At 50.9% G+C, this 27,700-nt stretch overlaps 1 protein-coding gene across 1 annotated transcript in view; it reads right to left on the bottom strand.

The window, feature by feature from the left end:
• The window catches only part of PPP1R9A (protein phosphatase 1 regulatory subunit 9A), a 75,612-nt gene extending 58,326 nt beyond the window's left edge, over positions 1 to 17,286 (bottom strand). The window contains exons 1-3 of the mRNA XM_044678233.1: positions 17,211 to 17,286; positions 5,585 to 5,649; positions 5,117 to 5,308 (exon numbers count right to left, since the gene is read on the bottom strand). Of these exons, the coding sequence (XP_044534168.1) occupies positions 5,117 to 5,308; positions 5,585 to 5,649; positions 17,211 to 17,286 (333 nt within the window). The remainder of the gene's footprint in view (positions 1 to 5,116; positions 5,309 to 5,584; positions 5,650 to 17,210) is intronic.
• Between the last annotated feature and the right edge of the window lie 10,414 nt (positions 17,287 to 27,700).

The raw sequence follows: 27,700 nt of genomic DNA, 5'->3' as shown, positions 1-27,700 counted from the left end.
GGGGGGGGGGGGGGGCTCTGTCTGTGAAGCGCAGCCAGCCGTCAGCGGGTGGGGCCATTTGTTTGCCCAGGGCAGGCGCCCACATTCTTCCAGGCTCATTGACTGTGGAGTGGGGGCCGAGCCCTACCTCCAGAATCCCCGGTATTTCCCTTGGTGGAGGTGTGAGGAGGAATGTGGGGTGGCAGCCAAGCGGAATGGAATTGGCTGCGCTTACGCAAGCAGGGCTAACCCTGCTCCGCATTCTGGAAGTCTAAGCGGAGGCTGAGGGGCAGTTGGTTGGGGGCTCGAGGGCCAGCTCGGGCTCCTGGTGATCTGGAACCTCCCCATAAAGCATCTGAAAGCGGCTGCCTGGTTCCTCTCTACTCCTGCATGTGAAGAGCTAACCTGGGAGGTTTGGTTAGGGTTAGACACTTAGCAAAGGGATCCATGGATGGAGTGGAAGGCTTGCAGGCAAACTGGAAGCAGGGGATCCCTTTGCTCCCTTCTCTCCTGGTGACTCCCTGCACCCCAAACAGCCCATAGCTCCCAGGAGCCCCCGAGAGGATTCTCCTCCTTGGATCTTCCTTTAGCTCTGAGGTCCACCTCCAGGCCATCCCTCCACACCATCAGCTTGTATCCTCTAAGCTAGGAGGGCCACCCCTGTGACTTCAGGCAGACCCCCCCCCCCTGCCCCTGCCTCGGTGCATACCACTGTTGTAAAGCGTGCAAAGCCCCTAGAATTGATGTCATCCATCGGGAGACGCCTTTCCATCTAGGCTGCCCTCCTGGCCAGATTCAACGTGACCTTCTAAAGGAATACATTTCTCTCCTTCCGGTTAAGCTCAGTTTCAGTCTTGCATCCTTGCAGAAGGGGCCCTTCCCGAGCCCCGGGGGCTCACCTCAAGCCCCCCACAACAACTCTGCCCGGTTTGCTTCAGTTTCCTCGTCCATAAAACGAGCTGGGCTAGGACTTCAACTAACTACTCTTGTATCTGTCAAGAAAATCCCAAATGGAGTCCCAAAGACTGAAGTGACTGAACAAAAGCAAACAGGGACAATAACAGGAATATTTGCACACCGTAGGCATTCTATAAGTGCACATGCTCTCCTTTCCCCTTCACTTCCCTTTGAATTTACTTATTTAGAATATTTTCCGATGGTTACATACTTCACATTCTTTCCCTCCTCTTCTGTCTCTCTGCCCCCCCCCCCCCCAGCAGATGAGCAATTCCCCTGGATTAGGCGTGTCTCATTGTTCAAAACCCGTCTCCATATCCTTACTATTTGCCATAGAGTGATTGTTTCAAGTCAACATCCCTAATCACATCCCTGTCGAACCACGTGATCGATCCTGTGTTTTTCCTCTGCGTTTCTGCTCCCACAGTTCTTTCTCTGGATGTGGATACATTCTTTCTCCGGAGTCCCTCGGAACACTCCTGGCTCTCCAAACCCTCCCCCTAAACAGTTGCTGGTTTCAGTTGGTAATGAAGACAGGAATGAGATTCTTCTGGTAAGTTTCTGTTATGGCTGAAACCCCAATGAGGTCCCTTTTCTTTAATTTATATTCCTCCCAGGTCAGTTAGAGGAGTATGAAGAAGCTAGCTATCTAACCGATGAGGACAGAGATGACCTTCTTAAACTGGCAGCAGACAGGGTTCAAACTAGATGTCCAGACTGAGTTGTGAGTATCCCCCCAAATAATTTCCAGGCACAGATTTGAAGGAAAAGGTTATATTAGGAAATAACAAGGTAAACTAGAGAGGTTAATGAGGGTTTAAGGATAATGAAAGGTGACCCTGAACTGCTAGGTTGAAGCTGCCCTTCCCCCCTCACAGGAGGGGAATGAAGACACTTAACTAAAACTGGCTCTCTTGCTATTGATGAATATCTACTAAATATTTGTTGTAATGAAGTTGATATAAACTAACCCTACTAAACAGGCTAATCCTTAAGTAGTAACCACACTGGCTATGCCACTATGGCTTCTCAAGGGAACCCCCAAGTGTGGAGTCGTAAGCAGGGTGTCTGCTCACTTCAACCTCCACAAAGTAACTGTCTTCAACCCTTCTCAACTGCCCCCTCACCCAAAGTTCTCCAGGGGGGTCCCCTGGAATTCTGGGTGAGGCTATCCCTGTATCTTTGCAGGGATTCCATGCTTTGCATCTCCACATAACACTGGTTCTGCTCCTTTCACTCTGCATCACTTCCTGGAGGTTGTTCCAGTTTACATGGAATTCCTCCAGTTGGTTATTCCTTTCAGTACAATAGTATTCCATCGCTATCAGCTATCACAGTTTATTCAGCCATTCCCCAGTTTTCCAATTTTTTTCCCACCACAAAGCGGCTAGGAATATTTTCGTACAAGTCTTTTTCCTTATGATCTCTTTGGGGTACAAGCCCAGCAGTGGGGGCTGTGTCAACTTGAAATCTGGAGACCCCAAGTCTGCCCCCAGGGAAATACCAGACTTACCCATTTCAGACAGAACAATAGACTTAAAGGTAGATCTAATCAGGTGCTGAATACCCTTTTGTCTTAGTAATTTCTCCCCTTGTATCAAAGTCTTCTCCCAGGGAGCCCAGCCCTTGTCTGGATCTTTCCCTTTTGTATCCATTGGAAAGCATCAGCATCTCCCTAAGGATCCTGTCTTGGACTTCTCATTTCCTCATAGCAGTAGTAATGCCAGTCATACTTCCCTGTCCTTAATTCCGCACGTTCTATTGGTCTTTGGAGAAATCATCTAGCATGGTGCATTCTCCCCGGGGATACGTTGGTCCTGCAGTCCCCAGGGTGCAGGTCCTGTGAAGTTGCCGGTGCTGAGCTCTGTGATAGTGGCCCATTACGGTACCTGTCTCTTCCCTGATTAAAGACTTGGTTTTTCTGACTATTTTAGTAGTTCTGTGTTATTTCCAAGTTCACAGATGGATCAAAAGGCAGGCATTCTTTTCCCTTCACTTCCAACAGAGACTGCAGAGGGAGAGGTTAGCAGCTAGTGTTAGGGTCCGAAATCACAGACCCCAAGAATGGAGACCCGGAGGCAATACAAGTTCACACGAGACACTTTATTACTAGTGCTTTAGAACTTTAGATACTTTAGTGTTATAGGGGAGCAAATTGGTGAACCCCTGGGTTCGGGAAGGAAACCATTCTCAAGAATGAGAGGACTCCAAACTTAGCTTAAAAGAAAAAAAAGAAAGATTTATTAGTAAGATAGGATTAATGGCCAGCAAGACAGCATGAGTGGAGCAGCCATGGGAGGCTCTCCCCGAGTCCCCCAGTTCTCGCCCTTTTGTATCTTTTCTGGTAGTGTGTACGTGACTCCCTGCACTCAGGCAGGGAGTTGGTTCAGGGTCCTTCCTAGACCCTCAGGGCCTAGACTGTCCAGGTGTGTCCAGGAGGTGTATCTCTTTGCCTATTTCAACTCAAAGGAATTCCAAGGACAAGGGTCCTTGCCTTGGGGGTCTCAAGGGCAGGAAGGAGGAAGGGAATTCCCCTGCTCACAGCCTGCCAGAGTCAAGGGGTACAGGGTCCCTGCCATCTCTGCACAATGCCCATGTCATTAGAACTAGAGGGCTCTGAGAGGCTGCGTGGCCAACATCAGGAAGTCCCAGGAACATGCCTTCATCCCAAAGGGTTAGTTTAAATGGGTTATCAGGGTGTCATCTGGCTGTCTACTGCTCTCCTGGGAGGGGGCCTCAGCAGGTCCCGCATGCGAATGATGCAACCATGGTCCAACGCTGTCCACTTTCAAGGCTGAGGGGGTAACAAAAAGTGTTACAAAGGGGCCCTTCCACCTCGGCTGGAGGGGGCCGGCTTGGTGTCTTTTTACAAACACCCAGTCTCCTGGCTGGTAGGAGTGCTGTTCAAGGGGCGGGGGTTGGTAGAAGGCAGCTAAGCAGGGCCATAATTCTAGCTGGAATTTGGCAAGCTGCGTGATCATCGACCGGAGGTCAGGAGCTGGGGACATCTGAGGTTTTGAGGAAGGGAGGGGGTAAGATGGGGGGCACGGAACCAAAGACTATTTCGTAAGGGGACAGGGATAATGGGGAGGGACCCGGGATGTTTCGAACATGAAAAAGGGCTAAGGGAAAGAGTGTTACCCAGTCCTCGCCAGTCTCATGAACAACTTTAAAAAGGGTCTCATTTAAGGTCTGGTTCAAGCCTTCTACCTGCCCTGAACTCTGGGGGTTATACTCACAATGCAATTTCCACCGGAGACCAGTGCAGCCACCATCCCTTGGGTCACCTGACTAATGAAAGCCAGCCCATTGTCTGATCCAGTAGTTTGTGGCATGCCATACCGCGGAATAATCTCTTCCAAAAGTTTCTTTGGGACTGTGTGTGCCATCTCTGTTTTGGTGGGGAAGGCTTCGGGCCACCCGGAGAAAGTGTTGATCATGACCAAGAGATATTGATACCCGAACTTCCCAGCCTGACCTCAGTAAAGTGCACCTCCCAGTTTTGGCAGGGCCTGAGGCCCTGGGCGCGTGTCCCAATGTGGAGCTGTGATGGGGACGGCCACATTAGTTGGCAAGCCCTACAGGAAGACACTAACTGTTTGAGGAAGGTCCCTTGACCTTTAAACTGGAGTTTTCCCCTAAGAGTTACCCGAGTTTCTTTTCTCCCAAATGGGAGAGGTGGTGCAAATGAGTAGATACGAGTTGTCCCAAAGCTTGTGGCAGAAGGCGGGTGCCATCTGGAGAGTGCCACTATGTCCCGGCATCATTCCTTGTCCCGTGTTGTTTGCGTCCTCAATCACTGTCTCCTTCTAGGGCCAGGGCAGCACTGGACCGTGGCTTACAACGGGACCTGGGGTGGGTGTCCCTGAGAAGCGGGCATTCCCTTTTCCAGTGTCCCTCTTGTTTGCAGTAGAAGCAAAAATTGGGCCTGCGGGTGCAAGGGCCTTGTACCTGGACCTGAGGGTTTCATGGCGGCAAGGTCAGGCCAGTGGTGAGGGTGTGAGCTGCCTCCCGTTGAGTTCTCTGGTTTTTCTTGCACTCTTCTGAGTGGAGTTTATCCTCTTTCCTGGTGCTCTCTGCGCAGCCTCTCCGCCCGCTCATCTGGGGTTTCCCGGGAATTGAAAACCTTTTCGGCAATTCTGACAAGATCCCCTAAGGGTTGAACCGTAAAATTCTCTACCCTTTGGATCTTGCGCTTAATATCTGGGGCTGCTGGGTTAACGAAAGCCAGGAGGACAGCTGCGCCACTTGTCTCTGCCTGAGGGTCCATAGGGGTATAGAGGCAGAAGGCCTCTTGGAGGGGTTCCAGAAAAGCTGCAGGGCTCTCCTCGGGGCCTTGCCTAACTGTCTCAATTTTAGCCAAATTGACGGGCTTGAGAGCAGCAGCCCGGAGATCTGCTAAAAGAGTCTGGCAATAAACTCGGAGACGCTCCCTACCTTCTCCCCCGGGGGAAGTCCCAATCTGGGCAAGTGGCAGGAAAGGCCTCATCAATGAGATGAGGCTGGGTGGTGGGCCTGCTGTCGTCACCAGGGACATTCTTCCGACTTTCTACGAGAATACGTTCTCACTCCTCAGTTGTGAAAAGGTCCTGAGGAGTTGTTGGCAGTCCTCCCAAGTGGGACTGTGGGTAACCATAATGGATTCTACCAGGTCAATGAGTTTTGGGGGTCTGTCCAAGAAGGATGGACTCGGATTCTTCCAGTTATAGAGGTCTGTGGAAGAGAAGGGCCAATATTGATGGACCAGGGGTCCACCTGGGACCACGGGTCCCACAGTCCACACTGGGAGGACAGTCGCAGTGGAAGAGTTGGGACTAGATGGCTGGGTGGGAATAGGGGGTAGGTCAGGGTCCCCCAGAGCCTGGTGTCAGCCCCTGGCGTGGTGGGCTAAGGGGGAAGAAGGGGGTCCCGGGAGGGCCTGGCCTACATTTTTCAGGGGCAGAGGGGGGATAAATAGGGGCATAGGGAGGAGGTGGGAGGGGTGGGTTAAGGGGAAGCTCAGGAGATTCCCGGAGGACGGGTTTATGAGGCTGTCCTTTCTCAGAGGTCAGTATAGGGAGGACCGTGGCTGGGTTTGCTGCTAGAACATAAGTGTAGAGCCATCAAGGTGGATCTGAAACTAAATCCTGCCAGGTTAGAATATATGGAAGTTGGTCTGGGGGACCATCTGGGCCTGGGTCCGAGACCCAAGCATGGACAGCATCCACCAGGTCCTTTTTAAAAGTGCCACCCCGCGACCACCCAAGGTCGAAAGTGGGCCACTCAGAATTGCAGAATGTTTTCAGTTTTCCCCACCGAACTCCAAGGGAGAGGTTGTGAGCCCTCGCCTTGAAGTCAGGGAAGTGGGAGAGGACCAGGTCCAGAGGACTTGACTCACCCTGGCCCATGGTGAGGACGGAAATGACACCAAAGACACAGATACAGACGGTGCACACAAAGAGAAGTAGAGGAGATCACTAAGGACGGTTTAATCCTGACAGATTTCTGACTGGGAGTCGTATTTCCAAAGAGACCCAATCTGCAGTGCATCCACTGTCCCAGGGGACCTCCAACCCCCCTTTTATCTTTACCCCAGGGGACATCTAACCCCCTTCCTATTTCTGTTGGAAGGTCTCTGATTATTCCTTCTCCAGAAAGCCTCTAATCTCCACCCTAACTTTTACTCTGTTTTGGCCAACGTTTCTTATTTTTCCAGGGGGAGAATGTCGGGGAGATAATCCAAATCAAAATCACTTCCCAACCATTCCAGTCTGGCCCCTCGTGGGACTCAGGAACTGCGTACTTAGTTGGTACACAGGTGAGGCGATAATAGGTCATCTCCGTATTCATGCTCCATGGAGCATTGAATCTCCTGACCACTTAATTGTATGTCCTGAGGCGTTTATCGTCCTCCCATAAAGACACACACACATGCTGCACTCACCCCGATAGTAACTCACCTGAAAAAGAGTGTGTCTGTCTCTCGGTTGTCCACTCAAGGGGGCACGATCCCGGACGAGCCCCCAAATGTTAGGGTCTGAAATCGCAGACCCCGAGAATGGATACACGGAGGCAATACAAGTTCACACGAGACGCTTTATTACTAGCACGCTAGGGCTGCTCCAAAGTAAGAGCCACGCCTAGGGGGAGGGTTACAGCGGTTATATAGCCCTTCAGGGATGCTTGCTCAAGCTGCTAAGTCAGATATCAGGGTATCTCTGGTTCGGGTGTGTAGCTAAGCTGGGGTGCTGTTGTGCAGCTCGTTCCAGGAAGGGGCCCAGAAGGGTTGTGGTTCACTCACTGCCACATGTCCAGGTTTCAACCTTACACTAGGAGTGGAAGGGATGGAGGGGGTGGATAGATGTTCTCTATCCCTCCCCCTTATGGGAAACAATAAGATACTGTGAAAAATCTCTGGAAACCATTGGGTGAAGGGAAATGACAACAGGTTGCAAGTCTACTCCAGTTGGCTGGAGAGTTCATCCCAGTCTCCAGGGCCTGAATAAAAACACCCAGTTAGTTGGAAGAGAGGATGTTCTGAAATTGGAAAGCTAGTTGAGCCTCTAAGAAGTGACTGTCACCCGATGGGGGGCAGAGGAGAAATGTAATGGAGCAGAGAAGACTAAAAAGTAACAGAGCCCCTCATGGGCCCCTCACGGGAGCTGGCAGTCTAGCTGGGTTTTCACCCAACCTCTTATCTCACTTCCCTTCTGTCCACTTGCCTGACCCTCCCTGGTGCTAACAGCACCACATTTGATTCTGAGAAACTGCTTGCTTGCTTAAGGAATATATTTTTGAACACACCAATCCTATCCTTTGAAATGCGCACCAAGGAAAGTTCCCACCTACTTATTTTCCTAAACATATTCTGTAGTTACTTATGGGGGGTGTGATTCTCTCTCATGTGAGGAGGACGCCCTGGTTGGCCGGTTATTAAAGGTCCCTAAAACTTCTAAACCTGAGTGTTTAGCATTTTTCAGGAGGTGTCCCACTTCAGAAGCCTCAGCTTTAGTGCTCCCGCCTCTCCAACCAACCTTGAGAGAAGCCTCGAGTGACAGAACCAACAAAGGGATGCAGCAAAGCCACGCTCCAGCTCTCATTCCTCCTTTTCCTCCTTTGGCTGGCCCTAACCTCATAGCCTTGGAGGACTCCCCAAGTTCCCACTGCTCTTCTAACCACACACCTAGATCAAATGACAACAGCATCTGCATGGGAAGCCAAGGACAGATGGATGCCAGCTCACCCACCAGGCTGAAGGGGAACTTCTTAAGTAGCCCAGAATCGGGGGAATGACTGACTTCTAGGAGCTGCCAATGGCCCATTTTGCCCCAAGTTCTCTCTAAGCCTGAGGCCATTTCACCGTGAATCCTTCAGGCACTGGTGGGATGGGTGTGTGTCACAGACTTGGAAAAGAGAGATTTACATTATTGGTGTTTATTCACATATCGAAGTGTAAAATAGATGGGGATATTCTTTGGTTGATCGTGTATGATATTATGCAATTGTCAGCCTGGGAAAAACGCAGAACTGCTAAAGTCATCAGAAAAACCAGGTCTTTAATGAAGAAAGGGATAGTGTTCAATGCTGGGCCAGCCACTACACAGAGCCAAGACTGCACCTCAAAAGCACCCAGAACCAAAGGCTCTGGCCCCCTAGCAAGAGTGTCTCTGAGAGGATCACCCACTAGATGATTCTCCAAAGAACCTTAGAACTTGGGGAACTTATATGCCATTTGGGGAACTGAGGGACAGGGAAGCATGATGGACTGACATGACCCTGGCTTCAAGGAAATGAGAGGTCCAGCCTACACTGACAGGATGCAGACAGGCTTGGGAAAGAAACCAGAGCCAGAGGGTGTGCTCCACTTACAATCGATGCTAAAAGGATGGTCCCTGCCCAGGAGTTGGTCTTCTTAGGAAAGGATCTGCTACTAAAGGGGAGAAATCCAAGACTAAAAGGGAACTTAGCATTTGCTTAGGTCCGCCAGCCCCCCCTAAGCTGGGATCATCAAGTACTTTAAGGTCTGCTATTCAGTCTGAAACTGGGGAGTTGAAGCCTTCCCTCAGGGGGAATTCTCTGGGGACTGGGGCAGGATTGGGGGCTCCAGATTTCAAGTTGACACCAGGTATAACATTTATTCTTTCAATGCTATTTTTAACTCTCATGCTTTCCTCCAGCAGTTGACTGTGTGATGAGGGGTAGAATGGGACAATCACCTGCCAGTTCCTGGAAGATCTTCCTCTCTTCACCCATCCCAGGACCACATGAACTTCTCTGGCTGAAACGCCAACCCATCCTGATTCAGGCTAAGTTTGTGGTCCCCTAGAAACTGCTGGATCTTGTAAAATCCCAATTGTCTCTCTTGCTCCCTTATCTCCCCCTTCTTGGAGATGGTGACTGGTTTGGTCTGGATTAGACCTGCATTATCCTGCACCACACACTTCCATTTTGGTCACTGTTGTCAGAGAATGCACAGAGAAAATCACCCCCCAAATAAAACCCTAAAGAAACTGATGGGAAAAATAGTCTACCAAGATGGCAGAGGAGAAGCGTGGAAGGCAGAGCTCCTCTGAGAATCCTCAAAATAGCTTTACGCCTCCAAGCAGAAACTTCAGTGACAGAACTAAAGATGGGATGGAGGGAAGCAAGTCTGCGGGAGGCCTGCTCCCGCAGTCCAAGTACTCTATGAGGTGGGACAGCATCGGTAGCTTGAGATAAATGAGAACAGTCAGAGTTTCAGTCATGTATCCCAAAGACTGTTCTTGTCAGCCCTGGCCTGGCTTTATTTTTTATACCCTTTTCTTAAGATTACATACAGGTTGGCATGAATTTCAACATACATCTTTTCTTGGGGATAATGAATAAGTCTACATTAACTTTGTTACTAACAACTTTTCATTCTCCAGTAACTTTCAATATTTTTCAAAGGTAGGTGGGGTGGGACGTACCAGTCTTTTCATGGAACAACTCTATTTTTCATCCATTGTCCTCCCAAAAAAAGGAAGCTTGTCGTTTCTTAGTTTCCCATTATGTAAGCTTCTGTGTGTGGGAATAGAAAATCTAAGTTTTGTTGGAGTTTTAAAATCTTTAGCAGTAACTCACTATTTGCTGGTTTGCTCTGGGGTGACTTTTAGGGGAATTTCTGTATTTATACATGTAGGTGGGGATTTCCTATGAGTCCGTAGGGGCTCTGTAAAGGCTCTAGTAACAGCCTCTACTGTTTTTCTATATTTCCCTGGGGCTGAGTAGCAGGGATATTGATCACAATAATTCAAGTAATAAGGAGTGTTTGTTAGTAAGAGAGGAGTCACACAGGGAAGTCGTAAGTGGGTATTTCCATCCTTCCTGAGGCTGCTTTGCAGCCTTCAAGGTTCCATCTATGACTGTGTCAGATAAGGCAGGTTTGATGGCTCCCAGCACAAGTTCCCTGCAGAAAACAACTTGGAAGGTAGCAGAGAGTGTCTGCTTCATGGAGGTGAGAGGGGAGCCCAGTTGGCAACAAAGCTACAGCAAGGAATATTGGCACAAGCCCTCCACCCCCACCTATTGCTCCAGCTTCTGAACCCAGCCCCCAAGTCAACTTCAAGAACCTGAGACCCTCCCTAAGCCATCAGCAGAGGACCCCATGCCCACTCCTTGAGGTTTCAAGTCCTAGAGGAAGCCTACAGTGTGTTCCCAATCCCTAGTGAAAGGCAGTCCATGGTGGGCCTGGCCTGGGCAAGCCTAAACAGAGGCCTTGAGCTGCTACTTAAGCCTGGGGCAAGGCCCCAAACTACATTGCAGGGCAGTCCATAGTGTACCTGACTGGCAGAACCCAAGAGTGAGGTTAAGAGCCCATGCCCAAGCCTGCAGTGAAGACCCAAACCCTAGCCCAATTTTATCAAAAGGCAGTCCTGGCAGGTACTACCCTAAGGGGAGGCTCAGAGACATGCAAAAGCTTACACTGAGGTCCCATACCCCGGGGCCAGGCAGTCTGCAGTGTGCCTGGTTTTAAGTTCAGGATGAGGCTCCAAGTCCCTGCCTAGACCTACAATGAGACCCCAAGCCCCAGTGCAAGGCAATCTGCAGTGCTCCAGGCCTGTGTAAGTCCAGAGTGAGGCCCAGAGCCCTTGCCCGGGATTGAGGTGAGGTGCTGAGCCCTAACACAAGGTAGTCCACAGTACTCTGAGCCCTGCAAGCAATCAGCAATCCCTGGGGAAGACTGAATCAGCAGTGGGAAGTGACTTTCAGAGTTTCCAGTCCACAGGACTTCATAGCACCTTGGAAAAACTGAAACTTGCAGAAACCCAGAACTAGAGCTGGGACTAGCAGCTGGGAAAAACTGAAGTTTAAGAGAGTGCCTCCTCTACCCTGAGAAGAGAGCCCACTTACAAGATCAAAGTAAAAGTAAAAAAATGGCCGAAAAAATGAGCAAAGATCAAAAAGGCCACAAGAGTAAGGCACAGGCTCAGAAGGAGACAGTGAGATCAAAGCAGCCACATGAAAAACTTCAAATAAAAACACAAATTAGTCTCAAGCTCTGGAAGAGCTTAAAAAGGAATTCAAAGATCAAATAAGAGAGGCAGAAAAGAAATGGGGAAGAGGAATGAAAGTATTGCAAGAAGAAAATAGCTTAAAAAGTAGAATGGGCCAAATGGAAAAAGAGGCACAAAAATCCAGTGAACAAAAGAGTTCCATTAAAAGTAAAATTGGCCAAATGGAAAAGAAGGTTCAAAAGTTCACAGAAGAAAATAATTTCTTAAAAATTAGTCCTGGGCAAATAGAAACTAATGACTTCAAGAGACATCAAGAAACAATAAAACAAAATCAAAAGAATGTGAAAAAAGAAACTATGAAACATCTCATTGAAAAAGCAACTGACCTGGAAAATAGATCCAGGAGAGACAATATAAGAATTATTGGATTACCTGAAAGTTATGACCAAAGAAAAAGCCTAGATATCATGTGACAAGAAATTATCGAAGAAAACTGTCCTGATATTCTTGAATAAGAAGGTAAAATAGAAATGGAAAGATTCCACTGATCACCTCCTACAATAAATCACAGAATGACAATTCCCAGGAACATTAGAGTCAAATTCAAGAGTTCTGAGCCAATGAGAAAATGCTGAAAGTATCCAGAAAGAAACAATTCAAATATCTTGGAGCCAAAGTCAGGATTACACAAGACTTAGCAGTTTCCACATTAAAGGATCAGAAGGTTCGAAATAGGATATTCCCAAATGCAAAGGAACTAGGGTTACAACGATTCACCTACCCAGCAAAACTGAGTATATTCTTTCAAACAGAAAAATGGCTATTTAATAAAATAGAAAATTTCCAAGCATTCTTGATGAAAAGACCAGACACAAACAGAAAAGTTGAAGTTCAAATTCAAGACTGAAAAGAAGCATAAAAAAAGGTCAACGAGAGAGAAAATGTAAGGGATTTAGTAAGGTCAAACTGTTTGCCTTCTTATATGGAAAGATGATATTTGTAACTCTTAAAATTTTTGTCATTATTAGAGCAGTTAGAAGGAATATGTATAGATAGAGGGTGCAAGAACAAGTTGATTAGGAAAACATGATATTCCTCCCTCTAAAATAAACACAAGGGAGTGAAAAAGAGTATTGCACTAAGAGAAAAGGGAAGAGAATGGTAGAATGTGGTAAATTATCTCACATAAGGAGGCAGGGAAAAAAGCCAACCCTATTACAATGGAGGGCAGAATGAGGATGAACACTCAGGTCTTACTCTCATTGTAAATGGTTAAGAGAGGATAACAACAATACTCATTTGGGTAAGGAATCTTATCTTACCCTGAAGTGATGTAGTATTGGAATAAGATGGGGGGGGTGATTAAAAGCAAAACTTATCTGAGGAGGGACAGAGTGAAAGGAGAGAGAAAGAACAGGATCAAGAGGAAAATACACAGTTTGTAATCACAATTGTGAATGTCAATGAGATGAAGTCAACCATAAAATGGAAGCATATAACAGAATGGGTTAAAAAACCTTCCTATGATATATTGTTTACAAGAAACACATTTGAGATAGGGAGACACATGTAGGAAAAAAGGTACAGGAGCTGGAGCACAATGTATTTTTCTTCAACTGAAGTAAAAAAAGTGGGAGTAACAATCATGATCTCAGACACAGCTAAAGCAAAAATAGATGTAATTAGAAGACAAGGAAGAAAATCACATATTGATAAAAAGGTACAAAGACAATGGAGTAATATCAATACTAAACATATGCATCAAATTATTTTTAAAGGAGAAATTAAATGAGCTTCAGGAAGAAATAGATAGTAAAACTACACTAGTGAGGTATCTCAATTTTGTCCTCTTAGAATTAGATAAATATAACTCTCCCCAAAAAAAGAAAGAAATGAAGGAAGTGAATGACATCTTAGAAAAGTTAGATTTAATAAATCTCCTTGAGAAAACTTTATTGGGATTAAAAAGGAATATACCTTCTTTTCAGCAGTATCTGATACTTACACAAAAACTGACCACATACTATGGCATAAAAACTTTGCAACCAAATGCAGAAAAGCAGAAATAATAAATGTGTCCTTTTGAGAAAATAATGTGATAAAAATACAATCAATAAGGATTTATGGAAAGACAAATTAAAATTTAATTGGAAACTAAATAATCTAATTCTAAAAAAGGGGTCAGTCAAGGAACAAATTATAGAAACAATCAATAATTTCATTTAGGAGAATGACAATGAAGAGACTACATATTCAAATTTGTGGGATCCAGCCAAAGCAGTGCTCATGGAAGAATTTATATCTGTGAACATTTAAACCAATAAAATAGAGAAAAACAGATCAATGAATTGGGAATACAACTAAAAAGACTAGAAAGAGAAAAAAAATTAAAACCCCCAGTTAAAGATGAAATTAGAAATCCTAAAAATCAAAGGAGAAATTAATAAAATCGAAAGTAAAAGAACCACTGAACTAAAAAATAATAGGAGGAGTTGGTGTTGTGAAAAAAAGAGAGAGCTGGCTAATCTGATTTAAACAATGGAAAGAAGAATATCAAATTACCAATAGCAAAAGTGAAAAGGGTGAATTCAATACCAACAAAAAGGAAATTAAAGCAATCATTAAGTGCTACTTGCACAATTATATGATAATAAGTCTGACAATCTTAGTAAATGGAAGAATGTTTCTCAAAGTATAAATTGCCCAGATTGGCAAAAGAGGAAACCAAACACTTAAATAATTCCATCTCAGAAAAAAGAAATTGTACACGTCATCAAAGAGCTCCCTAAGAAAAAATCCCAGGGCTAGATGGATTCACAAACAAATCCTATCAAATATTTGAAGAACAATGAATCCCAGAACTATGTCAAATATTTGGGAAAATAGCCAAAGAAGGAGTCCTACCAAAGTCTTTTTATAACACAAATATGGTGCTGATACCTAAGCCAGGAAGAGCAAAAACAGAGAAAGAAAATTGCAGACCAATTTCCTTAACAAATATCAACGCAAAAAAAAAAAAAACTGAAATAAAATACTAGCAAAGAGACTAGCAATATAACACAAGGATCATTCACTATGGCCAGGTGGGGATTATCCCAGGAATACAGGAAAACCATCAGCATGATTGATCATAGCTACATAAATGCACGTGATTATCTGAAGAGATGCAGAAAGTCTTGGACGATATGTGACATTCCCATTAAAAACCATCAGAAAGCAGAGGAACTAATGGGCCATTCCTTAAAACGATAAGTAGTCCCTCCCTAGAACCATCAGCAAGTATCCTCTGCAATGGGGACAAGTTAGAAGCCTTCCTAGTAAGATCAGGAGTAAGGCAGGGATGCCCATTATTACTGCTGCTGTTTAATATTGTGCTAGAAATGTGACCGTTAGCAATTAGAGAAGAAAAAGAAGTGGAAGGGAACAAAGTAGGCGATGAGGAAAAGAAACTCTCACTCTGTGCTGATGATCTGATGGGATACTCCGAGAAGCCGAGAAAATCCCCTAAAAAGCTAGTGGAAATAATTAGTAACGTTTGCAAAGCTTCAGGGTACAAAAGAAACCCCCAGAAATCCTTCTACTTAAAAGAACTCTGGAATTCTCTGACGAAAACAAACAATATGGAACTATGTCTTGCATGATAGTGTGTGTATAACGCACATCCAATCGCTTACCAAAGTGTCTGGGAAGAGGGAGGCCGAGGAGGGAGGGAGGGAGGCCATTTGGATCACGTAGTTTCAGAAAACTTGTGTGGAAAATGATCATGTGCAGTCGGGAAAAGAAAGTATCTTCACGATAAAATAAAAGAACATTTATGATAAAAACCAGACAATCACTCGAGAGCATACAAAATCCTTGGCAATCTATTTGTCAGGGCAAACACGGGGATTCTATGAAGACGACGACAGAGCAAACGCTTTTCACCCAAAGTCTGATCCGAACAACTGGGAAAGCCAGGCTGAGCTGATAGAGTAAAAAGGGCAAGTCTGCCTACATGAATTCACTCCTTCAGTGCCAAGATCCATCAGACTGTAAGTCATTTCATAGAACTGGAGGAATAATAACAAAAATGAACGAACAAAAGACCAAGAACATCAAGGGATTGTTGTTCTAATGAACAAAAACAGGAAGGAAGGGGCCCAGCCCAGCAGTACCGGATAGTAAACTGTACTGTAAAGCAGCGGCCATCAAAACGGTGTGGTACTGGCTGAGAGTCAGAAGGGAGGATCAGTGGAATAGACTTGGGGTGAGCGACCTCAGCAAGACAGTCTACGATGAACCCAAAGAGCCCAGCTTTGGGGACGTGAATCCACTCTTTGACAAAAACTGCTGGGAAATTTGGAAAACAATACGGGAGAGATTAGGTTTAGATGGACCTCTCACAGCCTACACCAAGATAAGGTCAGAACGGGCTTTGGTTAGACATAGAGGCTGGTACCACAAAGCCAGGGAACACAGAATAGTTTACTTGCCAGATTTATGGAGAAGGGAGGACTTTATGGCCAAACAAAATGAATCATTTTGTTTATATTAAACTAAAAGGATTTGTACGTACAAAACCAGCCTAAGCGAGATTAGAAGGGAAGCAAGGAAGGGGGTGGCATTTCTATGCCATCCTCTGATAAAGGGCTCATTTCTCAAATCTATAGAGAACTTGGTCAAATGTGTCAGAACGCGAGCCATTCCCCAACTGACAAATAGTCAAAGGATATGAACAGGCAGTTTTCAGAGGAAGAAACCGAAGCTCCCAACTATCCTATGAAAAAATGCTCTAAATCGCTCTTGGCTAGAGAAACGCACTTCTATTCAAAGAATTCTGAAGGCCCACCTCACGCCTATCGAGGGGCCCGGACGACAGTGATGGACAATAACAAGTGCTGGAGGGGGGGTGGCAAAACTGGGACACCGACGCCTGGTTGGTCAGTTGTGTTCTGGCCCACGATTTGGGATTCTGCCCAAAGGGCTATGCAAGTGGGCAGACCCTTTGATCCAGGAATGGCACTACTCAAAGAGATATTAAAAAAGGGGGGGGACCAGTTTGTACAGAAAGGTTTCCAGCTGCTCTTTCTGTGGTGGCAAAGAACTGGAAGTTGAGGGGATTCCACCAGTTGGGGAGTGGCTGAACAAATGCAGTATATGAAGGGGATGGAAAGAATGCTCTCGTGCCATAAGGAAGGATGAGCAGGAGGATTTCTAAACGAACTGGAAGAACCTCCATGAACTGATGCAGAGTGAAAGAAGCAGAACCGGGAGAACATGGTACAGTAACAGCAATCTTGTGGGATAATTAACTGTGATAGACTGAGCTCCTCTCCACAACAGGACGGCTCTGGGGAACCTGGGACAAAGAGTGCTCTCCATCCGCCTCCCGAGAAGGACCTGCTGCAGACGGGGTGGGCTCAGATCATCCTATTGTTCCCATTGGTTTAGTTGGGCTTGTATTTGGGCGGGGAGGTTGGGTTTTAAATGCTTCTTCTCTCACGACAATGAACGATGTGGAAATCAACTTTGCCTGACGATACATGCATAACCCACGTCAAACTGTCTACCTTCTCCAGGAAGCGGGCGTGAAGGCAGGGAGGGGACAGCCCGGATCTCAGACCTTCAGAAAACATTCTGGGGAAGATGTTTTCACCGGTCGTGGATCAAATAAAATAGTTCCGGGAAAATAGCCGGCTTCGGTCTGCATCCAGCTGCAGGGGTTCCTTCTCTGGAGGGGGAGAGCCTTCCCTGCCAGAAGTGATCCCAGTCCGTCCCAGCCGAGCATTCCCCAGGATCGTTGTCGCTATGACGATGTTTTCCGGGTTCTGCTCCCTTCACTCCCCATCAGTTCACGCAGCTCTTCCCAGCAGTCTCGCAGGTCCTCCTGTCCCTCGTCGCCACCAGGGAGCGCCATGGGCTCAGCCACCGACGATGCATCGCTGCCCCAGTTTTGCACCTCCCGCCTCCGTGCCCGCAGCTCTGACCACAGAACTCTGGGCCACTTGGTGGCCTCCGACTGTCACATCCCTCCCGGAAACCGGTGGCCTCTCTCCAAGCCGGGGAAGGGAGGCGGCATTGGAAGGGCCTCCGCTGGAGATCCTCGTGCCCGTGGCTCAGGGTGGGGCAGGGCTGGCTGGGCAGCAGGAGCTTCCTAACTGGGGAAGGGAACGCCGCAGCCGATCAGGGCCGGGGCTGGCCTCTGTGGGGACAGGAGGACGCGCTCGGGTCTAGACGCTCTGTGGGGCCAGCCCCAGGCCTGGGCCGGGAGAACCTGCGGGCTCCAAGCAGCCACCCGGAATGCCCCCCACGTCCCGCTTGCCCGCCCTGGAGAAAGACTGACGTGAGCTGAGCCCTCTCTCCCGCGGGGGCCTTCCTCAAGCCTAAGCCTGGCAGCTCCCTTCTGAGCTACAGGACTAGTTGCTTGGGAAATGGCTTTCGCCGGCGCTTACTCTCGGCGTGGCCTTCGGTGCCTCCGGGTGCCTGTGCAGGAAGGGAGCCCAAGTGGGGAGAGTGAGCCGGAGGGCACCGGCGCGGGGCAGCGGCTTCTGTTCTGAAGCTCTTCTGAGCCCAGCAATATCTCTGAAAAGAGCTGAGAGCTGGTGGGACTCGCACCCTCCACCCTCAGCAGCAGCTTCACCCGGACCCTGGCCTGGAATCCACCCAGGCAGCCCTCGACAAACCTCCCTGCCAGACCCAAAGCTGAAGCCGCCTCCTCCTCCGTGAATGGCCTCCCTGAGGCCCGGCTCCATGATGTGCTCCAGACACAGCCAGGAGCTCCCGGAGGGCTCTAGAGCAGGTGATTAGAGGGACCTGGAGCGGGAAGGAGGCTGGACCAGCCTCAGCGCCAAGATCTCTTCGAAGGTTCTGCTGAGCTCCACAGACATGAAGGTGGCAGCGGGAGCCCCGCCCAGGTGTTTGCTGTGGCACTGATTTTCCTGTCCCGCCAAAACAGAGGACAGACACAATACAGCAGCTCGGCTTTCCCCTCCTAGAGCCCCGGCCTCAGGGCTCTTGTCTGGAGCCTCCAGATGGGTCCCTCTCGGCCCAGGCCACACAGTGCTCTCCGAGCTGCTTGGCCTTCTGGGAAGTGGCCATCCGGTCACGGGCTGGGACATGCTCCGGCTCCCAGAGAAACCTGAGCCTGGGCACCTCCAGCAATGTCCATCCCTGGGGAAGCCCCCAGCACTCCTGTCTGCAGACGGGGCTTTGTCACTGCCTTGGGAGCTCTGATGGGCGAGGGCCTTGGGTGCTGCCCGGCCTCTGGGACCTCCCCGCCCCACCCCACCCCACCCCCAAGGGGGCCTCTGGGGCCAGGCCCTCCAGAGTTGGGGGGCTTCCCGTAACCCCACTCTCTGGTCTGATGGGTCAGGGAAGCGGTCGGGCCTGGTTTCTGCCAGGCTGTCCCGAGCCTTCATCTCCACGCACACATACAGGCGCCCCTGGCGCACCCCCTGGCAGGGCAGGCGAGCCACGTGGTGGCACGGTGACAGACAGCAGGCTAATTTGGGAAGGAAGAGTGGGGGGGGGGCTGCCAGGAGCAGCAACAGCCGAGTGAAGGAAGAGACGAAATCTGTGCAAAAGGCGAGCTCGGCTGCAACGGGCCCCAGTGCCGCCCTTCCTCGGGCCGCCCTTGGGGGTGGCATCTCTCCCCAGGCAGCCCGGGAGGGCAGCTTTGCAGCACCGGCTCAGCCGACTCTGGGTCCCTCCAGAGAGCTGCCCTCCTGCGGGCCAGCCCAGAGAGCTGAGGGGGTCTTGCTGGAGGGTCCCCCAGGCAGGAGCCTGGAGGCCGGAGCCCAGAAGGCCGCAGGGGACGGACAAAGATGGGCTCCAGCTTTTCCCTTCCCGCCTGTTCCCTCTGAGGCCGACTTTCTCTACTGGTGGCTGTGAGGAGCTCCATCCCCGCATCCCGAGGGCCCTTCCTCTTGCCCTGGCCCTCCATCCCCAGCCCTTCGCGAGGCCGGATGGGGCCTTCATTTCACCGTGGAGCTGGAGACCACAAGTCTCTGCCTTTGCCCCCAATTCTCTTAGAAACCTCACGACCCGGACCAGAAACCGGCTTCTCCTTGCCATGCCTCACCCCTGGCATCTCTGCCCACCACAGATCTCTAAGCGTCTCCCACAGGCGGGCACCCCCAGCTGCCTGTTTCAAGACTCCTCACAGCCTGTTCTCCAGTTGCCATGACAACCGTCTCCCTGAAGTGGGAGGGGATCTGGAATATCCATGGAAACAAGAGGGGGGCTGGTAGCCTGGCTTGCCACACTTACCCATATCTGGGCGCAGGGCCCTTGGCAGAGGAGGGTGAGGCTCCCAAGGCCCCCCAGAGCTAGGAGATCCAGAGCCGAGGCCCATGCTGGGCCCTGGGCAGCCTCTGGGGAGGCATGGGAGAGCCCCCTCCCCTCTGAGCCTCGACGTCCCCCCCACAGGCACCCACCTGTGCAGAGGAGGAGGAGTCGCTCTCGAGATGTGAGCCTCGAGGAGGTGCCCCTGCGGCCCGGGCTCAGAGCGGGGCCTGTTCTTGGGGCATCCCGGCACCGAGAGGGGGGCCCGGAGCTTCGGCCGCCTACCAGCTTAGTATGGGAAGCAGAGAGGCCACAGGGAGAACCTCTGCCCATCCCTTCCGCCAGCTTGTCTCCTCGACCCGTCCAGCCCGTGGCTACTCGCACACAGTTTTAGCCCTGCAATAAACTGCCTCTAATAAGAGGGATGCTGAGATCCCGAGGGTTGCCGACTCCTCGGTACCCCTCTGGGAGGAGGAAGGAAGGCCCAGAGCCTCCTTCCCTGGCCGCACAAAACAGGAATCGGGATTCGTTCTGGGGCCACCACGTGTGACGGGAGCCCTGAGGGATTCTCACTGGCCTCCCCCCTCCTACAGCTCCCTCACGCGAGTTTCTTCCATTTCTTTCTTTTTTTTTAACCCTTGTACTTCGGTGTATTGTCTCATAGGTGGAAGAGTGGTCAGGGTGGGCCATGGGGGTCAAGTGACTTGCCCAGGGTCACACAGCTGGGAAGTGTCTGAGGCAGGATTTGAACCCAGGACCTCCTGTCTCTAGGCCTGGCTCTCACTCCACTGAGCTACCCAGCTGCCCCTTCTTCGGTTTCTTGATGCTCCCTAAGCCCCGCCTCGCTGACTAGGCGCCCCAGAGCTCACTAGCTACATCTGGCCCTGCCTAATCCTCCCTGGTTGGTTTATAGGATGAAACGAGGCTCCAAATAGAGTCAGGATTGAACTCGTGCCGGCTGCTCCAACCTCGCCGGGCTCGGGCCTTCACCAACGCCGCATGCCATCCGTTCAGGCTCGCCAGTCACAGATCTTCTGAGCCCACCAGCAGGAACAAGCAGAGGTGGCGGATCAGGAAGGCCGAGAGCTCCCCTGGGCCGCTGGTGTTCCCTCATAGCCACTCGCCGAGGTCAGAATCCAGAATCTTTTGGCTCGTGGCCTGTGGCCAGCCTCCTCCTTGCAGAACTCGCCCCTTGCTTCCGCCTCGCCCATTCCTCTCCTCTCGTCCTCTGGCCCCTCACTTTCTCTCTTACATTCAATACTGTGTCTTGGCTCCAAGGCGGAGGAGCGGCAGACGCCAGGTCACTGGATTAAGGGACTTGCCCAGGGTCACCCAGCTGGGAAGTATCTGAGGCCCACTCTGACCCCAGGACCCGCCTCTCGGTCCGCTCAGCCAGCCAGCTGCCCTCTCACCTGCCTACGTCTTGCTAAGTAACGGGCGGTTTTGTCTTCACTAAAGATTTGTTAGCTCAGAAGCTCCCGAATTCTTCACTTTGGAATCCCCCAAATTTTAGGATCGAGGTGGGGGGGATCCTGAGACGGCGAGTCTGGGCACACCCAACGTGCAGCAAAGCTGCAGCCCAGAGAGGTTAAGAAATGCCTCAAAGGCCCACAGCTGCTGTAAGAAGTGGGTTGAGAATCCTCTCCCCAGCTCCAATGCTCATTAGCCTCCCGTGTGGCCTGCCACCCGTCTGTTACTCTCTGCGTATCTTTGTGTCTTTTCCCCTTTTATAGTTGAGAAGAGAGGCAGTGAGGCCTAGCGAAGGAGGCCGTGGCTTCCGGGAAGCCCTGGGTTCAAATCAGGCCCAGCTTTGCATGTTGCCCTTGGCCAAGAGGAGCGGAACAAGGTGGCAGCAGAGAAATCAAAGGCCGCCTTAGGTCAAGCAAAGAGGCAAAGGGTGAAGATGAGCCCCGGAGGAACACATCTGCGCTATTATGTTCTGCCCCGAGAAGCACATACTAGAAAGGCTCTCCAGAGCTTACAATGTCCCAAGGGCACCGGGAAGCCGATACCAGGATGCCACAGAAGAGGCTGTCCCAGTTTTCAGCTTTCCTTCCCCTTTTGACAACATCAGTTTCGTTTGTACAAAATCTTTTTAATTCGATGTAAGCGAAATCATCCACTTTACATCTCACAATGCTTTTTCTCTCTCTCCGTCTCTCTCTGTCTCTGTCTCTGTCACCTATTCAGAAATTCTTCTCCTCCCCATAAATCTGATGGGGAACATGCTCCACAGCCTTAGAATTTGCTTGTGTCGAGGCCACGTATCTATTTTGACCTTTTCTTGGTAAGTGTGTGGTGTAAGACACTGGCCTAGACCTACTTTCCACCAGATGGCTTCCCAATTTTCCCAACAACTTTTACCAAACAGTGAATTCTTACTCCCAAAGGTTGGATCTTGACTTTTGTCAAACACAACCCTTTACCACAGTTTGTCTGTTCCGTTCTGTTCCATGGATCCATGTACGGTTTTAATTGTATGGTTGTCCTAAAACCTAGAGTTTAAAAATCTTTTGGAGGAATTTCATTTCTTTGTTTTTACTTTTTTTAACCCTTACCTTCCATCTTGGAATCAACACTATGTATTGATTTTTGGAGGAAATTTAGAAGAGACTCACCATCACCTCAAATCAGGAAGGTGAATTTTTTTGAAGAGGGTGCCATGGACATGCCTGCAGAACCATACGCTGCATGAAGAGATCCAGAATGAACTGAACCAGAGGGGGTGGAACACAGTCATTCTAAATGTAAATTCTTAGCCCCCTACTTGGCTTTTTTGTCGATGCATCTATTAATTATTTAGTTTTCTTTCTTTTTTATTTCCCTCTTGTTCCCAGGTTGCTATAATTTCCCCTTAGAAAGGGCAATGTTTTATACACCTTTAGTGAGAGAATCCTTAGAGATAAATGTTGGTTATTTGAAATGATTCATTGGGGAGACTAGGCATGTTAATCTCCCCAGACCCTCCATTGAGGATATTTCGACATGCTCGTCTCCCAACAGAATCACAGGGGGGATTGCGCGAAGGGAATTTGTATTTTGATTTGATCAATCAGAGATTTAGACTTCCATTCGTTTTGAATTTGGGTAAACCAGAAACCAGGGAATTGATCTCACAGGCACTGCCCCCCTGGGTGGTGCCAGGTTGATTGGGGAATTGTGATTGGTTCTTGGGGATGATGTAGGAGAGTGAGTGGGTGAAGGGAACGGCACATAAGGTGAGACCTGGCAGGAAGCAGGAGGCCGTTGTTTCTGAGGCTGAGATTTGGAGACAGACTCTGGGTTGTTAGGCTAGGTAATTCTTTACCACCTTTCTATATTTCCCTCTCTTATTATCTTCATCTTACTATAATTAAGCTTTTAATAGTCTTGTGATTTAAGGGTTAAGTTTTATAAATGGCAACCACAACATTTTTTACTCATAATTTAGTCAAACCCATTCTAATCATTACATCCACCTTTCTGTTTCATAGCTAGGAGCAGATAGTTTTGATAATTACTGCTTTAAAATACAGTTTCAAATCTGGTACTGCTAGACCTCCTCCCTTCCCTTCCCCCCCTCCCCATGAGTTCCTTTGATTTTTTTTTTTTATTTTAAACCCTTAACTTCTGTGTATTGACTTATAGGTGGAAGATTGGTAAGGGTAGGCCATGGGGGTCAAGTGACTTGCCCAGGGTCACACAGCTGGGAAGTGTCTGAGGCCGGATTTGAACCCAGGACCTCCCATCTCTAGGCCTGACTCTGAATCCACTGAGCTACCCGGCTGCCCCCCCTTGATATTCTTGACCTTTGTTCTTCTAAACGAATTTTGTTATTTTCCTTGTTCGATAAAAATCATTTTTTGGTCACTCAATTGGGGTGGCCTTGAATAAGTAGCTTAGGTAGGATTGTCATTTTCATTCTACTGGCTCTGCCCACCCTTGGCCAATAATCTAAAAGGGAAGGCATTAACATTAAGGAGGCAGTAGTGTTAGTTAAGGCTTCCTGTAGAAATAGAGAGTTTCTCTATGGCCTGAAGGAAGTCAGGGAAGCCAGGAGACAGAGATGAAGAGGGGGACCGTTCCAGGCCTGGGGGTCGGAGAGTCTCCAGAGAGAGTATCTTGTACAAGTGATAGCAAAGAGGCCAGTATCATTGGATAGAAAGAAGAGTGAGGGTTCAGGAGTAAGGCATAACATGCAAGTGAAGGTACAGAGAGGGCAGATCACAAAGGGCCCAAAAGGCCAAAAAGTGCAGTTTGGTTTGGATTCCGGAGGTCCTAGGGAGCCCCTGGAGTTTATTGAGTAGGGGAGTGACATGGTCAGACCCATTTAGGAAGATCAGTTTGACAAGTGGATGGACCGGAGTGGGGAGAGATTGGAGGCAGGTAGACCCCCTCCCCCAGGCCAGAGCTGATGAGGGGCCTGCCCTTGGGTGGGGGTGGGAACAGAGGAGAGAAGGGGGTTATTTAACAGATGCTTCAGAGGTGAAATCAGAAATCCTTGACACCAAGATTAAAAGGGAAATAACAAACTAGGGAAAATTTGTAGCAAATTTCTCTGATTTTGTAGCTCATTTCTCAAATCTGGAGAGAACTAAGTCAAATGTTTAGGAAAACAAGTCATTCCCCCGTTGACAAATGGTCAGAGGCTACGGAGAAGCAGTTTTCAGATGAAGAAATCAAAGCTCTCTAATCACATGAAGAAACGTTCAGAATCATTATTGACCAGAGAAATGCAAATCAAAACAATCTGAGGCACCGCCTCACACCTAGCGGATGGGCCAATATTGCAGCATACGTTGGAAGGGGCGTGGCAAAATTGGGACACTGATGCATTGTTGGTAGTATTGGTAGTGTGAACGGATCCAACCATTCCGAAGGACAGTTTGGAACTGGGCTCAGAGGGCTGTGAAACTGGGCTCACCTCTGAGCCTGTGACGCTACGAGGCCTGTCACCCAAATAGATTTTTTTGTACAAAAACATGCCTAGCGGCGCTTTTCGTAGTGGCGAAGAATCGGACACTAGAGGGACGCGATGACCCTCCGTTGGGGAACGGCTGAACACGCTGTGCTCTGTGAAGGTCATGGAGTGCTGCTGCACGAATAAGGCTGGACAAGGGGATATGGGAAAGGGCCGAAGGACCTGCGTGAGCTGGTGCAGAGAGGCCCGAGCAGAGCCGGGAGCACACGCAAATGCTGCTGTGGCACATAACTGGGGAAAGAAAGCAGGAAAATCATTTTTTCAAGGAATTCAGCCCGTCCCAAGGCCAAGCCTGAGGCTGCCGTGCTTCCCCAGAAGCGCTCTGGCCTGGCCACTCCCAGCCAACTGGGAGGGAGAGCTGAGCTAGTCAGGCGGCCTTCGGGCTCCTCTGCAGGGCCAGCCAGCGTTCTGGCGTCCGAGTCGAGGCACCCCCCCCCGCCCCGGGCCCATTTGGCATGAAGTTCGGCCTGTGCTGGCGAGCCACGAGCGCCGTTTCTCTTCTCTCTCTTTGGAGCCCCGTTTTGTGGATAAACCAGGGAAGGATCTCAAGAGGGCGACTAGCTCTTGGGGGGGGTGTCACGCCTCCTCCTCTGTGACACAGCACAGGGTCGGGGGAGGCGGAGCTGCCCATGCAGGCCCCGCAGCGCCCTTCCCCAGGCTGCTCAGTCACCAAAGGGCATCCGAGGTTGGGGGGTCCCAGCCCCCAGCATCACCGCGTGCTTCAGGAGCCCCCCATCCTCTCTGCTGCCTCCGTACCGCCCACGTGGCCTAGAGGTCTGACCTGGCGTCAGGAAGCCCCCAGATCCCAACTGGGTGACCCTGGACGAGTCACTGCATGTCTGTTGGCTCTGGTTTTCTTCGCCGCCCCAGCAGTCAGGGTCGGGGCTCGATCTGAATCGGCTCTTCCTGACGGGACCCCGTGCTCTACGCGGCTGCCCAGCCAGCATCGAGGGCTTCCTGGGTGACCGGAATACAAAGGAAGATGGCCGACGGCTTCCTGCTCCCGAGGGCTCCCGGCCGGGGGGAGACGAGGGCGTCCGAGGGAAGGCTGAGAGCAGAGACGGGGAGGAGCTGCAAGGAGGGGACGGAGCGCCCCGGAACAGGAGCTGCGAGGGAGCCTGCCTGCCTCCTCCTGCCATTCCGTCAGCCCCGCGCCTGGCGCCTAGTGGGACAGGCCGCCTGCCTCCCGCACCCTTCGCGAAAGAGCCCGGCCGATGCCCAGGGCCTCCTCCAGGGAAGGCCCGACTTGCCGCTTCTCCGGGTTCTCATCGGTCCCCCCCAGGATGCCCTTCCTGGGCCGGCCGGGCCGGCCTCGCTGCCCTCCTGCCTTTGACTCCTTTGCCGATCCACGGGGGGGGGGGGAGGGTCCCTTTCCACCTCCCCCACCTCCAGCTCACCCATTTCTTCTCTGGAAACCCACCCGCCAGCCTGGCCTGGAACTCCTCCGCTGCCGCCCTCCCCAGCCTGGCGGGCTGCTCCGGGTTGGCGTCCTCTATGGAGGGGGCCGGGCAGGTCCACACCATAGATGTGCCCCAAAGCTGGCTCTTAGGGGACTCGACCCGCCCCAGGAGGGCACAGCCTGCCTTTGGCCGCTTTATGGATCCTGGGCGCTTAGCGCCAGGCCTGGCACACAGTGGGTGCCTCCTGCGAGGGCCCTCCTGGAGATCTGCTCCTTTTCCCTCATCCCAGGTGTGGTAGGGCCGCCCGGCCGTGGCCTCCCCTCTGGGCCCAGATTCCTGCCCTCCGGGTCCCTCCGCGTCCGCCTGGACTCCGGCTCTGCACCATTCTGGGTCTGGTCTTTGCACTCAGTGGGGGCCCCCCCTCCCCCGCCTGCTCAGGCTTCTCTGCCTCCCTGTGGGGGGTGTTGGGGGTGTACATGGGGGACACGACCCCCTATGTGTTATGTGGGCACACGGGGCCATATTTGCGCACGTGTGTAGATGTGTGCACGGGTCTGTGGGGACACGTGTGTGCAGGCTGCGGGGCATGTCGATGTGGGTCTGGGGGGGCCGTGTGCACCCCCACGTGTCCTCCTTTTCACACTTCCATAACCACCTTGCAGGCATGCCTGGTCACACGCGTGTGTCACGCATGCCTTCGGGGTGAGCAGTGCCAGCCAAGGGTTTCCCCCGTGTGAGTGTCCCTGGCAGAGTCCGGCTGGGGCCGGGAGGCTGGAACCCAAGATGGCGGCAGACCCGCTCCCGGCGTCCCCCTCCCCTGGAGCTCTGGCCCGGCCCGGGGCCGGCTTCCACTTCCCCTCGCCTCTGGGGGGCGCCCCCTCCCCGCCCCCCCAGGCAGGCGCCGCTCTTCCTCCTCCTCCTCCTCCTCCTCCTCTGGGCAGAGCCTGCTTAGGCCATTCCAAGCAAGCGGGGCTCCCCCTGCCCGCGGCTTTTCTCCAGAGCCCTCTTTCCGGGCCGCCCCACCATTCCCAGGACCCCCGCCGGCCGCTGGGCTGCCTTCTGGCTTTGCCTGGGCTGCTATTGAAGGTACCGAGCGGCGGAGGAGGGCCGGCTCTGGTCACGTGACGAGGACCCAAGATGGCGGCCCCACCTCTGCGCAAGGGCCCACAGCGCCCCCGTTCTCGGCCCCTCCACGAGGCCCAGCGCGGCTCGTGGGCTCTGAGTGGCGCATCCTCAGGGCGTCCCACCGTGCGTGACACAGAATGGAAGAACCGCCGAGGTCAGAGCGGCCAGGACAGCCCCGGACGTCCGGCCTCCGGGCGTTTATCCGGAATTAGCCCAGTGGGGGACACTGAAGCTCCGTTTCCTAACGCCGTGAGTTGGCAAAAGACAAGAACAGACACACGCATACCCGTTACTCCCCCCCCACACACACACACACGCACACGCGTGTGGGTATCAATAGCCGGCCCTCCCCCCATTTAAAAATCACCAGGAAAATCAAGTTGGAACAATCCCGAGTTTCCCGTTCCCAGCTCTTGGCTCTGGGCCTTCTGCCGGGCCTGGAATGTTCTCTCGCCTCCGCTGCCTGCCTGCGGCCTTCCATGGCCCCGTGAAGTCCCAACGGAAAGCCTTCGGCAGCCTCTTCCCTCTGGGAGCCGTTCCCTCGTCCTGGCGTGTGTCCGGGC

The sequence above is a fragment of the Gracilinanus agilis genome, chromosome 5 (genome assembly GCF_016433145.1).
Source record: "Gracilinanus agilis isolate LMUSP501 chromosome 5, AgileGrace, whole genome shotgun sequence".
NCBI lineage: Eukaryota > Metazoa > Chordata > Mammalia > Didelphimorphia > Didelphidae > Gracilinanus > Gracilinanus agilis.
This window is presented reverse-complemented; position numbering and strand designations above follow the sequence as displayed.